At 45.3% G+C, this 14,224-nt stretch overlaps 5 protein-coding genes across 6 annotated transcripts; 2 read left to right on the top strand and 3 right to left on the bottom strand.

The window, feature by feature from the left end:
* Positions 1-832: 832 nt before the first annotated feature.
* LOC120455269 lies at positions 833-3,346 on the bottom strand. 2 transcript variants are annotated; one of them, XM_039641270.2, is made up of 3 exons: positions 3,187-3,346; positions 1,556-1,720; positions 833-1,490 (listed from the first exon to the last, which is right to left on the bottom strand). In XM_039641270.2, exons 1-3 carry the CDS (start codon positions 3,242-3,244, stop codon positions 1,018-1,020), a joined length of 696 nt encoding a protein of 231 aa, XP_039497204.1. In that variant the 5' UTR covers positions 3,245-3,346; the 3' UTR covers positions 833-1,017. The 2 variants fall into 2 exon arrangements, with proteins under 2 accessions (XP_039497204.1, XP_039497205.1); XM_039641271.1 differs by having other exon boundaries at positions 1,556-1,669; positions 3,187-3,344.
* A 411-nt stretch (positions 3,347-3,757) lies between these two features.
* Positions 3,758-5,652, top strand: LOC120455263 (splicing factor ESS-2 homolog). The gene is made up of 2 exons (XM_039641264.2): positions 3,758-4,232; positions 4,365-5,652. The coding sequence occupies exons 1-2, from the start codon at positions 3,863-3,865 to the stop codon at positions 5,513-5,515; spliced, it is 1,521 nt and encodes a 506-aa protein (XP_039497198.1). The 5' UTR covers positions 3,758-3,862; the 3' UTR covers positions 5,516-5,652.
* A 116-nt stretch (positions 5,653-5,768) lies between these two features.
* LOC120455268 (sepiapterin reductase) lies at positions 5,769-6,812 on the bottom strand. The gene has a single exon (XM_039641268.2). It carries the CDS (start codon positions 6,630-6,632, stop codon positions 5,844-5,846), a length of 789 nt encoding a protein of 262 aa, XP_039497202.1. The 5' UTR covers positions 6,633-6,812; the 3' UTR covers positions 5,769-5,843.
* Positions 6,813-8,204: 1,392 nt separating this feature from the next.
* On the bottom strand, positions 8,205-9,329 carry LOC120455266 (sepiapterin reductase). The gene has a single exon (XM_039641266.2). The coding sequence runs from the start codon at positions 9,198-9,200 to the stop codon at positions 8,379-8,381; it is 822 nt and encodes a 273-aa protein (XP_039497200.1). The 5' UTR covers positions 9,201-9,329; the 3' UTR covers positions 8,205-8,378.
* A 2,058-nt stretch (positions 9,330-11,387) lies between these two features.
* Positions 11,388-13,709, top strand: LOC120455264. The gene is made up of 4 exons (XM_039641265.1): positions 11,388-11,538; positions 11,942-12,130; positions 12,844-12,959; positions 13,036-13,709. Exons 1-4 carry the CDS (start codon positions 11,482-11,484, stop codon positions 13,583-13,585), a joined length of 912 nt encoding a protein of 303 aa, XP_039497199.1. The 5' UTR covers positions 11,388-11,481; the 3' UTR covers positions 13,586-13,709.
* The last annotated feature ends 515 nt before the right edge of the window (positions 13,710-14,224 follow it).

Below are 14,224 nucleotides of genomic sequence, written 5' to 3'. Positions count from 1 at the left end.
TATTAGAAAAAACAGAGTATCCCGCTGATAAATGAAGGAACATACATAACTCAGGTGAAGAAGTCAACTAGTTTATGGTAACAAAGTTGTAGCAAAACCAAAAGATACGAACTAAAAGATACAAATTATGAGAACCAGAAGGCAATAAGAATAATCTGTAATAAGTTGGCATCATTTTTTGTGCTAGATGAGTAAATAGAATGAGTAAATAACACAAGTTACAAGCAAATACTTAAACAAATACTTAAACAGCTATTATTGTATGTAGCTCATAGTTAGAAACTTGAAAGATATATGTATCTATATACTTCCAAGTAGGTAGCTCGAAATATTTTGTACCAAACTGAAGCTATTTCCGCGCTGGCAGTTCGATCGAATGGAAATGGGCATGGAAATGGAAATGGAAAAGGCACCCGGAAAAGCGAGCCGTGAAAAGTAATTGACAAACATTCGGAGGCGTCGACACATTTATGCACCCCTCATTTGCGCAGAGAGCTTCCGGTTTTCCTACTGGTACTTCTGCTTCTGGCTTGGGTTTGGAGTACGTTTCTGCCTCGGATTGGGAATGGGAATCGGTATAGGGATAGGGATAGGGATCGGGATCGGGACACAGTGTCAACTGCCATCAAGTGCCGCCCGTTGACACCTCGTAAAAAGTGAAATGCAAACGAAATGTTTGATCGCTGTTTACCCTGCATGCGCATTTAAGTTTTATATTTATTTTGGCTTCAAAAATATTATGAAGCACTATTAAAAATGAAGCAAGTTGCTCCAACATTTGCCAGTTCTTAAGTTCAGTATTTCCCCACAACCCAAAGAAAACCATTTCTGATTTTGCCTCATTCAGTTTATTTATCTTTACAAACAAACACAGAGTTCTTTTACAAAAAAATTGAGCATACAACCCATTATAATGCTGCTAAAAAAAAAAGGATGTGTGTGATGCGGGTGTGTATGCCAAAAGAACTGGATAGGTTCTGGGCAGGATTGACTGACTGGCGTCCCATGGACTGCAGCTTAGAGGCGCCAGGCGGCGAGGAGAGCGCCGATCAGCAGCGACATGGACATGACCAACTGGGCGCCGGAGTCGCGGGCCAGCGGAATGTGCGTGTCGTTGGCCAGCAGGAAGTTGCAGCCGCGTCCCTCGCACGTGTAGCAGTTGCCATCCTTGACGCACTGCTTCTGGGCATTCGCCGAGGTGAGGCAGCCGCGCTGGAAGGAACCATCCACGGTGCGGTTGCTGTTGCGAATGTAGCACTTGTCGCCGAACTTGTACAGTGGACAAATCTGGGCGGACACATACGTATCGGTGGCGCAGCGCGAGGAGGTGGAGTTGCCGGAGCACTGCAGACACTGGAGGCGGCTCAAGGGGAAGGTGTTCCGGTTGCAGCCCTCGCTGTAGGTGCACAGCTGGCAGAGCAGCTCGTTGTTGCACGTGCTCCTGGTGGCGTTGTCCAGATCGACGGCGCAACCGCGAACGGTGTACCCATCTATGAAAGTACAAGGATGCATTTCGTCACCTTCGAAATATACATATTCCACATTCACAACATACCTTGGACGCGGGAGTAGCAGTTGGAGGAGCCATCGGAGCAGTTGCGATTGAGCAGGCTCAATGGATTGGTGGCGCAGCGTTCGTTGTCCTTCGAGTGGCACTGGATGCATCCATCTGCGAATTGAGCGAGTGGAACGGAGCGTTTCGATTGAGTCTCGGCCATGCCTGATTAGATTAGATCAACTTGTTGTGTATCCTTTGCATTGACAGAGTTTTGTATCGGTGCAAAGTCCTTTTCCACACAGTGCATATCATTCATTTCATTCATTTCAGACCCATTTACAACCTTATGGCGCGCACTGTACTGGGCTTCGCAGCTATTATCTCAGCCACACACAATCGATTCTTATCAATTATCGTGCATACGTATTACGTATACACACAGGTCCCAAAGTGAGTCAACAAACTTATGTACATGTGTACATATAATTCGATAAGCAAAGTAAATTTACAATGCTGACAGCATTGGGCAAGGTGCCGAAAGTTTGCACACAAATTATTTTGAAATTATTACAAATACTAGGCTTTTGAAACTGGGATTTGAATGATTCACAAATATTTACTTGCAAGCTGCAAATACGAAATGAACTGATACACAACTACAGCCAAGCGCTTTTTTCAGAGATAATGTTTCGCCGCTTATGCGAAGGGCAGTAGAAACCAGAGAGCTGCACTCTAAGTGCACCCATTAAACTCCGGGTGTCTTAGCACTAAATACAAAAAAATACTAAATACTTAATACCAAATTATACTAAATAATACCGAAATATAGGTGCCCTCCTCTGCGCTTCTCAAAAGTCCTACGTAAGCAAACCACTTTTTCGATGTTTTTAAAAAAAAAAATACTAAATGTGAGTGAGTGGTGCAGTGATTTTAAGTGGCAGCAGTGGATACCAATGATGGGATTTCGACCTACTGGAGGAGCTACCTATTTTCCAGGAGCTACAACCCGCTAGCAGCTCTGCGAAGGAAAGGGGTGAGTACCTGGTGTCCACGAGACACCCGAGTGTTTAAGTGACATAAGTGAGTGTTTTTGCCACTCATATTCTTTGGGCACTTGCCTTTTTCTGCCTCTCTGTTCTATGTTCTGAGTGTTATGAGAGTTATGAGAGTTATAAGAGTTATGAGAGTTACGGGTGCTTGCAGACACCCAAATATTTTGAGCGGGTGTTTTTAATGACCCGACACTCAAATATGTTGAGTGTGATTGGGTTGGCAACAAACACCAACCTTGCAGTTCTCTGGTAGAAACCTTTTGTCTGCATCTATATCCATATCTATATTGCATTTCATCAGAAAGGGAAATTAAACAACCGCTCACATATGTGCATGCACTATATGCTGTACATATCATTTTCATGCGTTTGCCGGCTAAACACACTCGAAAAAAAAAGAATACAACAAAAAAAAATATAAGTTAACCCAGTTACAAAGCTCAGAACCTTTGAAGTTTCGTTTGCAACTCGCCTATTGATATCTTATCTGGAATTTATTTCGGTGTCCATGAGACCATCGCTTATCACACCTTCTTATATAACGCACTCAATAAATCGTTCACTTGAAACAGCAAAAAACAAAAAAATAACGATCCTGATGGCAAACTGATTTTTGGGAGTAGAAACAACAATTACCACAACTGATGTAGGCCAAAAACGAGACGGCAGCAATCAGCAACAGGTAAAACTTCATGGCGGATTTGGATATATATTCGATATCGCAATTCAATAACTAAACACACGACGATCGACGGTGCGACGGGTTGAATGGGTGAACCAAGACTGATGGGTGTATCGAAAGTTAGTTGGAGGATTTGAAGTTGCCGAGCTTACGGCTATATAGCTAGTCGAGATAAGGCACCACGAAAGCGGTAATCGCTGATATGGTGAGTCGTACAAATTACGTATATGTGGCCGTGATTCACAGGCGCTATTAGTAACACATAAAATTGTCTCCAAAAACAGTAAATATATTAAGCCCATTGGTCACCGGGGCAGATGTAACAATAAAATGGTTTTTAAAATATTTCCTCTTATTTATGTATGCGTCCAAAGCGGAAGCAAATATCACATTCATCACATCATCTAAGCGCATACAAATTCCAATTCAAATGCTAGCGCGCACTCGAATGCGTTCCACACTTATCGATAACTCATTCATACGTGCTCCTTGCCAGAGTTTAGTAAAAACAAAGTTTTTGTTATTCTGAGTGGAAATCAAAACGGTCACACCCAACTGGCAGAAAAAAAAAACATCGCACTTTTCATATTAAAAAAAAACAAAGTTGTTTACGAAGAAAACCAGATATATATGGCGATGAGCGCTACACCAAGAACACCTGCCACACCGGGCACACCTGGCACTCCCGGCAGCCTGGCCATGGAAGTGGCCCGCGTCCAGAATTCAGCACTCGCCGAGTTCAAGATGCCCACGACGATGGTGCGCCACAAGAACAAACCGAAGATCCTTACCGAGGAAAAGTACATCGAGGAGATGTCCAAGATCATACAGCGCGACTTCTTTCCGGATCTGGAGCGGCTGCGTGCCCAGAACGACTACCTGGACGCGGAGTCACGGCGCGATTTCGTCCAAATGGCCGAGATTCGGGAGCGCTACAGTCTGGGCAGGATTCCCGGGACAGGAAGAAGCACCAGCCGACGGAACAACCAGCGGAATAATGGTGCGTATTGTACGGCATTGGATACACACCATTGCAGCTACTTAAACGCTGATCTGATTCATTCTGATGAAATAGTACATTGGCAGTGGATAATTAGATAATCTATTAACTAATTGAAATCTATCATTTCAGCCATGTCCCCGGCCACATTTGAGACACCAGTGAGTCACGCGAATGGCAGCAATACCCCATTGCCCAATTCCCGGGCCACCGACACACCATTTTCCACCGATGGCACCGAGAAGAGCGACGCCGAGGGCAGGGACACCACCTCAAAGCTATCGCTGGACGCCTTTCTGCAGAAGTACACCAGTGAGGATAACCAGAGCTTTCAGGAGATCATTGAAACGGCTGAGGCCAAGCTGCGCCAGAAATACGCTGTGCTGTACAACCATGAGAAACTCTCCGCAGAGCAACTGCAGCGTGCTCTCATGCTGCCCAGCATAGAGAAGCAATTCGAGGAGCCAGATCCGCTGAGGAAGATAGAAACCTGGAACTACACGAACATGAACTCCATTATGTACGTGCCTGATGGCGTGGAGTACACCGAGGAGGAGCGCGTCCAGTTGGCCGAGCGCAAGCAGAGCATCCAACACAATGCCACCAGGCTGCCCGATGAGGCAAAGCACCGCGAGATGGACACAAAAAAACAGAATGAAGTGTCACAAAATGGTGTCACAACAGGTGAAGGCACAGCCACTCCGAGAATACGCGGTTTCGATTTGTTGCGCTCACCATCACCGCGACCCGGAGAGGCTTTCTCGCCCATCATGACGTGGGGCGAGATCGATGGCACTCCCTTTCGCCTGGACGGCGGCGACACGCCATTGCGGCCGACCCAAGGACCCTCGTTCCGGATCAATGAGAACTCACGGCGTGAAAACATCGCCATCGCTTTGGCCGAAAAGGTCAGCGAAAAGATGCGAAATCAGAAACAAATGGCTCTGGACACGGCGCGTCGCAACATTGGCTCTCCGCTGATACGCACCAATATGGAACGACTGGCCAGCATGTCGCCGGCAGCCCAGCTACTGGCCACGGGTAAGCTGGGTATCCGAGGTACGCCCAGATTATCGCACACACCATCACCGCTGGGCGCCAGAAAGCGCAAGGTAACGCCCGGTGTGGTGAGGAGCACCAATACGCCACTGGGAGCAACCAAACAACAGCCGGCCAAGATCAGCACTCCGTCTAAGAACGCCACCATCGATACGGGATCCACGCTCACGGACGATCTGCTCAAGATACCCACTAAGCGACGCACTGCAGCCGATTTCTTTTAGCACATACCCATGCCGCATTATTCATGTTTAATTTCATCAGAATACATCTAATTCCTACGCTGTTATTACGAAATGTAGATTTCTTCTGCGTGCCAAAGAAGAAGTCATCTGGTATAAAAGAGAGTTGTTCAAGATAATACCATGAATGGGAAATATTAGCACACCTTCTCAGCTGAAAGTTCATTTAGATGTGTTTCGAATTGTAGCAAAATCCCGTGCGCAACATTTGTTTAAAAAGTTTTCAAATAGTTGGTTTAATTGTTTTATCATTTGAATGTTTTAATACATAAGCCCCATTACCACAGATAATAACATACTGATTAACAAGCTAGAACTTCTCATCCCTGTAGTCCACATGATCGCCGGACTTGAACTTGAACGCCTCCAGGACCTTGATGAACCGCTCCGTCGTCTGGGCGGGTGTCAGCATGGTCTTGGACTCCCTTTGCTCCCGAAACATGGCGACCACGGCGGGATCGTGTGCCTCTCGCTGCACCTGAACGGTCATCTGGGTGTCAATGACACCGGGCGCGTAGTTGAGCACCAAGGTGTCGTCGGCGGGCTCCTCGGTGGCCAGCACACGGAAGTACATCTCACGGGCTGCTTTCACCGTGCAGTAGTGTGCCATCGAGGATATGGGAGCAATGGCTGCCAAGGTGCTGAGATTGACCACCAACTTGGGGATTGCCTGGAAGACGCGCATGAATTCGCAGTTCAGCGAAATGGCAGAGAAGACATTTGAGTGATAATAGCTCTGCAGGTAGTCCGTATCCCCGATCTCCTTGGCCCTCTTGGACGTGTCGCCCACTGTGCCAGCATTATGGATGACAATGGCTCGCTCGAAACTGCTGCTCCCGCCGCCGGATGCCTCCAGAATCTTGCTAAAGTCCTCCGCTTTGGCCGTTTCCAGCTCCAGCGAGTAGGTGTGCACGGGCAGACTTGGTACTGTGGCCACAATCTCCGCCTTGGTCTCCTCCAAGAGTGCCTGATTGCGTCCCAGCAGCGTCACCACGGATCCCTCCGCCTTAAACCGCTTGGCCAGCTGCTGGGCGAACTCGCGGCCAATTCCACGGGATGCGCCGGTCACCAGGAGATATGTGCGTTGTTTCAAGTCCATGATTCAATTACCAGACTAAATTACTTTCTAATTCCCACTCACTGTGGCGGCAACAGTTGGCTGTCTCTCTTCAGTAACTCGCTTTGGCTTTGGCTTTTACCTGATTCGGCAGCTTTTTCACAGCTGACTAAAGCTTGGTGTTTTCATGGCCAGGAGCGTAGACGAAAACCACTTTCCAAAAGGGGGTAAAACACATACTTATGTCAAACCTTTGAATTCGAACTCAAAACACAAAGTATTTGCCATATGTACCTAATTAAAAGCTTTTAGTTTAGCTTCACATATTGTTGTTTTTGATTTTTAAGAATAAATATTTGGGGAGCATGGCATGGGCGTAACCCCCGTAACAGCCGCCCATGTCTCCCGCTCTCCGCCTTTTTTGCTCTCGACTCGCAGATTCTCTCACGCTTTAAGCTCCAATCGATGCGAAAGGTTATCGCCGGCTCTTGCTTAACGATTTAATTTAATTAATTGCCTATGTTTTATTAATCGCCTCGTTAGAGTGAACATTCTGTTCCATACTATGTACCATACTATATGTATCGAGATCCATTGAGGTAACCCAGCTGCTATGCCAATGTCAAGGTCAGCATCTTGAAGTAACTCTTTCGATTAATCTTCTCTCGAAAGCTGTGCAACTTTGTATTAAAGTTCAAGCCTCGCAATTGCCATTAAATTTAATTTTACTATAAAATCCTACTGATTGCACAAGCTTTGCAACATTGTAGAGAAGCTCCATTTCCAATTCCGGATTGCCATTTACATTATTGCTCAATTCTGATTAGGAAAGCTTAGCAACATTTATAGTGAATTTTATATTTCTATATTGTCTATAAGGAATACCCAAAAGTATGCCTTGAATATGAAACAGTAAGTTAAACTGCAAACAAAATGGGAAACAATAAAGATTTCATTAGATTTAATCGGAATGAAGAGAATCCAATTATTTTAAGCTATATAAATTATAGATCAGTGTACTTTGTATAAGATTAAAAAGGGAAAACTTAAGAAAACAATTACTACAAATTCAAGCAGATACAAATACAAATTTCCATGCAGAAATGAGAAAACCCGGATCAGGAATCATTTTATTGGGAATTTTGGAAGTTTTCGACCCGGCAACACCCATACTTTTGAATATTTCTGAACACGTGTGGCTTTTCTTATCACTGAGTCTACTTGATCTGTCTCAAGTTGAAATATATATTCTACACGCTGTATAATTGTTTAATCCGGTGTTCATCGCTTATTCATAAACTCACAGCTGCACATACAAATTTACCTAATGTGACTAAATGTTAATTGAGTATATTCTGCACCTCTTCTGAACTTCCGTTTTGAGTAAATGAATATTTGCATATATAAAGTGTTTGAATCGGAAATCCCTAACTATCCCAATCAAATTCTATTAAATGTAGGAACCCCATAACACCTACTTTTAAAATCTACAATATACATAATATATTGTAGATATATATAAATATATACATATATAGATTTATATGTATATATATAGATTATATAATCTAGATTTTTCCCACCCACTTTGGCAAAGTAAAAAATATGTTTTTGTTCGTTTTCCTGTGCGTGTGCCTGATATTGGTGCACTTGCAGGTCTGAAATCGAGGTCATTAACCAGATTTTATTCATTTCCATGGCAATCAAGTCGTGTACAGCATCCCAATCGTCGTCAACCGAGTCTAGAACCGAGTCCATCAGGGACGCAGCCCACCACCGCGGTGCTACTCATAAAACGAAGGTGTCGTAGTAGTCGACATCATGGCCGGAGACGAAGGAGATCTCCTCCAGAATGTTGATCAACTTGAGGATGGCCTGGCGCGGCTGGATCCTGGGCAGCTGGAGCAGCTGCTTCGAGGCGACCAGTTCGGCGGGAGTGATCCGATTGCCGTTCACATCGCACTGGTCCACATGGGTGGCCATTACTCCGGGCGAGAAGCTGAGCACATGGACACCAAAACGAGACTCCTCGGCGGCCATGGCACGGAAGTACATATCCCTCGCCCGCTTGCAGGAGCAGAGCAATCCCGCATGGACCAGTGGACGAACCATCAGCGTGGAGGTCACGTTCACCGCCAGCTTCTCCACCTGCTCCAAGTGCTTCGTTTGCAGCCACGTTTGATTGAGCGCCACCGCTGCGTAGAGCTGCTGCTGGACATAGGCCTGCCAGTCGTCGTCGCTCTGGGGTTCCTGGAGCACATGCGTCGCCGCCTTTCCCTCGTTGTGCAGGATTATGGAACGCTCGAAGCGTGGAGTGTCCTTTCCAGCCATAAAGTGCTCCTTTAATGCCTGCTCCATTAGCTGCACACCATTTGCGTGACTCGCATCCAACTTGCCAGTCTGCACGCAAACGTTTTGCGTCTTCAGTTCGCTGTGAAGATGATTCTCCAGCTCCCGAAGCTGCTCATGATCCTCGTCCAAGATCAAAGCAAGGGATCCAGTGGCCAGGCGACGGCAGAACTCCACGGCCAGGGATTGACCCAAAGGATTTGAGCTGCCGCTCAACACCAAAAAGGTGCGTCTATTTAAGTCCATTCTTTTTGCTGCCATTATTTCGATGCGAAGGATTTCGGGTGTTTGAGGATTTCGGGAACTGAAGAATCTTCCACTTGCGATCACTTGTAGCTGTACGACTGTACTGTTGCCTTCTTTTCGCCGGGCTTCGCCAACTGGACTCTGTTTTTCCACTGATAAGCTATATTCCAAATCCGATTGGTCAAGTTAATGTATATATGTATATATATTAATGCTCGACTGAGCAAGTCTGGTTCCGATTCCGTATATAGAAGCGCTCTGGAGTGGCGGGGATGTCAGCTTGGGTCTTTTATACATCCCAATCGGCTGATAAGCCGTCTGCTCTTGTTGCCGTGCCATTAACCATTTGTAATGTTTTGGGATTTCGGCACCGTAATCCGGACCCATTTCTCCTCGTTTAACCCCTGGCATCATCTCGCGGAGTGGAGCGTCACTCTAACGCATCGGGAATATTAGCAATATTACACTTTTTCGGTGAACTAACTACAAAACATATGTTGCATATAAACTTGGCGTGGCATTTTATTTATATTTTCTATGCATTAAAGTTATTTTCCCTTTGCCAAGTTGGTAGATTGTGTGTGTTATATTTTTTTTAGAATATTTCCAAGCCCCTCTTGGCTTGGCCACTGTTGCCCATGAGCCCGAAAGCTGATCGATTGGCATCTTGGGGTTCACACAGTTCCTTTGATATGGCGCTTAGTCAAGGTTGTGTGTTTAGTGCAAGAGATTAATCACAGATTTTGGCAACCATCAATAGTGTGGCACAGATGGGGGCAGTATTATATGGACACTAGAATGGTGCCCAATATTAAGTAAATCTTAGCAAAGTGCCTTCTTCTGCGCAAAACAAATGAAATGATGTGGCTAGTACAACTGCTTTCCCATTTGTATATATTTTCCAAATCACACAACAGGTTATCGCATTCAGTCGTTGAACTTCCGTAGACGAATAAAATGCAAATGGTTGTGCATTACATAATATTTGACTGTGAATTTAATGGGTTGGGTAGCCTATTGATTAGTGTAAACACGTGTGCATTTAATCAAGTGTCGTTACTAAACATCAGTTAAGTCGCATGCCCAAAGATAACGTAAGAAAGTGTTTTTAATTTAATGTGTCTTTTGGGTTTTTATTTTATTTTATGTGGGAATGTGTTTTTTCCCGACTTTTTGTACACATTATCGTTTGGAAGGGCAGTGCTTTAAGATCTTCTGGAATTTGCTTCCAGAATTTGTTGTTTTCACTAGAAATTTGCGCCAATAACAAGCTCGAATTGGGTTAATGGCCTTATTAGATTTCGCCGGAGTCTGCTCCCGATTCCCGGGTCGTTTTTAGATGACGCTGACCCATTTAGAAATCGGGAACGGAACGCAGTTCTAATCGCAGTTTCAATTATTAAGCTCACACTCTCCATTCGAATTTAATGGTAGAAATAGCAAGTTCTTGCAAATAAGGTTCCTTTTTTTATACATATATATTGTTAACTTACACTCCTTGAAGATGCACTACTTCAATGACTTTCACTTGGGGAAGGCTTAAGTTCAACCAAATAACTTCGAATTTAGGAAAGCTTAAGTTAAGCTATACTACATATACATACTACATATTTAGATATTTTATAATAATTCAAATGCAGCAGACAAAAATAAGCATATGTACTCATGAATGCCAAAATCTTGATACTTCTGTATAGATAAACCCCAGTTGATAAAGAGCAGTCTTGAATGGCTGTTGCATCTTGGCTCTACTCAGTGCCTACTTCATTGTTAGCCACTCACATGGGTATCGGCCGAAGTTCTTGGAATTCACCAGTGGCTAGCGGGTACTGGGTACTGAGTAGTGGGTAGTGGGTATAGCATCACATCTTTCTGTTTATGTTGATTTAGGGGCATTATCGAAAGCAAGTGGGGCTTTCAAGCCGAAGCACGTAGCATCGCAGCTTTAGTGGACCGGCGGGGATCCAATGGAGAGCATATGCATTTGGAACAGGCTATATCTGAACCTGAACCTGAATTTGACCCTGTCATCGAAAGATCAATGCCGTGCAGCGGGAAAGTGACCCCGTGAAGATTTCTATTTAGCTGGAAGAAAGAGTGAAGATTTCATTCACCTCGGCCAAAAAGCGAGAGCAACTCGCAGCTGCGGAAAACTAATGCATGCGCACAGCTTTCGGCGATCTTCGGTTTTTTGGTATTATCACGGTTATATAAGCCGTGTGGACCGCTCCCACAGTCAGTGCAAACTTTTGACGAGCCAAGAGCACAGTGATCCGATAAGAACCCCTTTAACAACATGCTAGCCTGCAAGCTTCTACTCGCCTTGGTCATGGGAATGCACTGCATTCAACTGGTAAGAAGTGTGAATAAGCTATATCTGTATCAGTGGAAGTGGAAGTGGGAGTGCAGAAGAAAGTGAATTTGCAAAGAAAAAGATTGACAAAGTTTATAAACTCGGGTTCACAGGATGAGCTTCCTAACGCGCTAATCAGCACTGCTTAGTACAGTGATTACAAAAGCTAAGCAATGTTTTCCAAGCAGCTTTCCAACACTGTTTGCTAGAGTGCTTGCAAAGGATACAATAAGTTTACGTGAATATAGAATTCTAATAACAAAGGAATAAAAGTATCCTCCTAATTAATGTACAGAGCCTGTGCTTAAAGTTGGAGATCAGTTCATCCATGCAATAGACATATATTTAAGGACACAACCAATACAAAACCAAGGATTATAAACAACTACCATTATTCCTACAGCTAATGGCGGCCTGCGTGTGCTCCGAGAAGGGAACGGACTACTGCCAGAGCTGCCAGGGATCGACGGTGATCCGGCCGAAGCCCCGATACTACGAGCCCAGCGATGTGAGCCTACCGCCGATCGGCGACAACTGCTGGTGCAGCAAGCAGCTAATCGAGCCGGCCCAACTGCCCAAGACCTGCGGCAAAGTACGTGAGCTCTTCCAGTACATGAGCGCCTTCAACAACCTCTTGGGCCGTCGGATGCTCGAGGGCGCCATCGAAGCCAAGACGCTGGCGGCACAGCGTCTGGCCGAGCGGCTGCAGCGTCTGGAGCGGATCGACTGCTACAAGAGGGGCGCCTCTGGCCAGCGCTATCAGCTCTAATCATCATCATCCATGACTCATCCACATGCACATCCATCCACCCATGCCCATAACCAGTGCTGCCTGCCCAGACTAAACATATCCCAATGCACGAAACATTGCGCATGTAGTCATGTGCTGCAATAAGTTACTATATTTTAAATGATACTCCTAGTGAGTTGATCCTAATCAAAGTAATCAAGCATTAAGCAAAGTTTATACCATTAAGTTACCTTTTTCATAAGCATTAGCATTAGTTGCAACCACTGCAATCAGCGACCAGTGGCATTCATCCAACGTCATCCAGCCAGCTGCAGTAACGATTTCCGCATCGGGGCATCATTATCACCGCCCCAACTTTGCGTCACCATGATCAGAGCCGAGCATCGTCATCCGAATCATCCAAATATATGCATAACGCCCTCATATATCGCCGCGTACGTGCTCCTAAAAACCAAGAGCTATGCGGAGCGATAGAACCCATTTAGATACACCACCTCCCACCGATATACGAACCGAAATTGAAACGAAACTCTCGATTTGATCAATCCACACAGACCACGCCGTGCAAGCCCACCTGTTCGTGCCAGCAGATCAGCTCCGACAGCAGCTATGCCTCCTCCTCCAGCAGCTACGCCTCCAGCTCCTCCAGCTCGGGATCCGTCTACGGCAAGTGAGTATAGTGAAACCTTAAACACATACGAATCTTATGTAGAATCTAATCAATACCTACCAACGATCTTCTTCAGAATCGACTATGCGGCGGAGAAGAAGGTGGACAACAGTCCGGCAGCGGATCCCATCAGCGTGAGCCTGGCCGCCCAGGCGGGAAAGGCCATCAATGTGCCGGAGGCCAAGTTGGCCTACGGATTCGCCCAGAAGCCCGTCGACGGTGAGAAGAAGGTGGTGTTCTCCAACGTGCCCGAGGAGAATCTCTTCCAGCTGAAGAGCGACGTGATCACGCTGAAGAAGCGCACCTATGCGGCCAAGCAGGAGGACGAGGAGGAGTACGCCGAGGAGGAGCTGGAGCAGGAGCAGTCCGCCGACGATGAGGAGGAGGCGCCGCAACTAACCTACAAGCAGCTGGGCTACATCACCGAGCAGTACAAGAACCCGAAGTTCCGCAAGATCAGCAGCTCCCGTTCCAGTTATGCGTACAAGGATTACAGCAAGGATTCCAGCGAGAGCAGCTACGGCAAAGTGGCCGGCAAGGTGTCCGTGGATTGTGGCTTCAAGCCCGGCCGGATCACCTCGTACCGGAAGGCGAAACGCGAGGAGTCCGAGGACGGATACTACTGAATGAAACCCATCTCGAATTGAAATCCTTTCGCTTGTAAATATGTATATATACGCCAAGGAGGGAATGCATATGTTTGTCTAAGTTAGTCTTACAAAATATATATGTATTATTATGCAAAATGCATGGCAAGTGGTTTAAATACTTTTAACTATTTAATAATAGCAGAGCTCTTAAGGCACGTTTTAATTGTCTCATAAGTGGCTCAATAGGCCAACAAGAAAATGGGATGTGGAGTAGAAGTATTTTACTATAAAATATGATTGAATAACTCTATAAACTATTAAGTGCAGTTTAAATGTAGTGCAGCATCATTAAGTCTTTAAGATATTCCCACGACATATTATTTCACCTATTTGCTTAATGAACTTCACGATTACAGTTGAGCATATCTAATAAAGATTTAACACTTTTTGATAGTTCGTAATCAAGTGCAGCACTCATAGATGAACAAGGGTTATACTGTACAAGTAATTAATTACTTATAAATCAGCAAACATTTGTATAATTTCAAATGGTTACAGCATCCGATCTAAACAAAAGTGAGTATCTTTAGTTCGCACTGGCGAAGCTCCACTGTGGACGATGCTGGGTTTGGCGTTTGGATCTCAAGCCATCGAGACACTCGACACTGAAGAACG

The sequence above is a fragment of the Drosophila santomea genome, chromosome X, assembly GCF_016746245.2.
Source record: "Drosophila santomea strain STO CAGO 1482 chromosome X, Prin_Dsan_1.1, whole genome shotgun sequence".
Classification (NCBI taxonomy): domain Eukaryota; kingdom Metazoa; phylum Arthropoda; class Insecta; order Diptera; family Drosophilidae; genus Drosophila; species Drosophila santomea.
The sequence above is the reverse complement of the archived record's forward strand: the minus strand, read 5'-3'. Positions and strand labels throughout refer to the sequence as shown.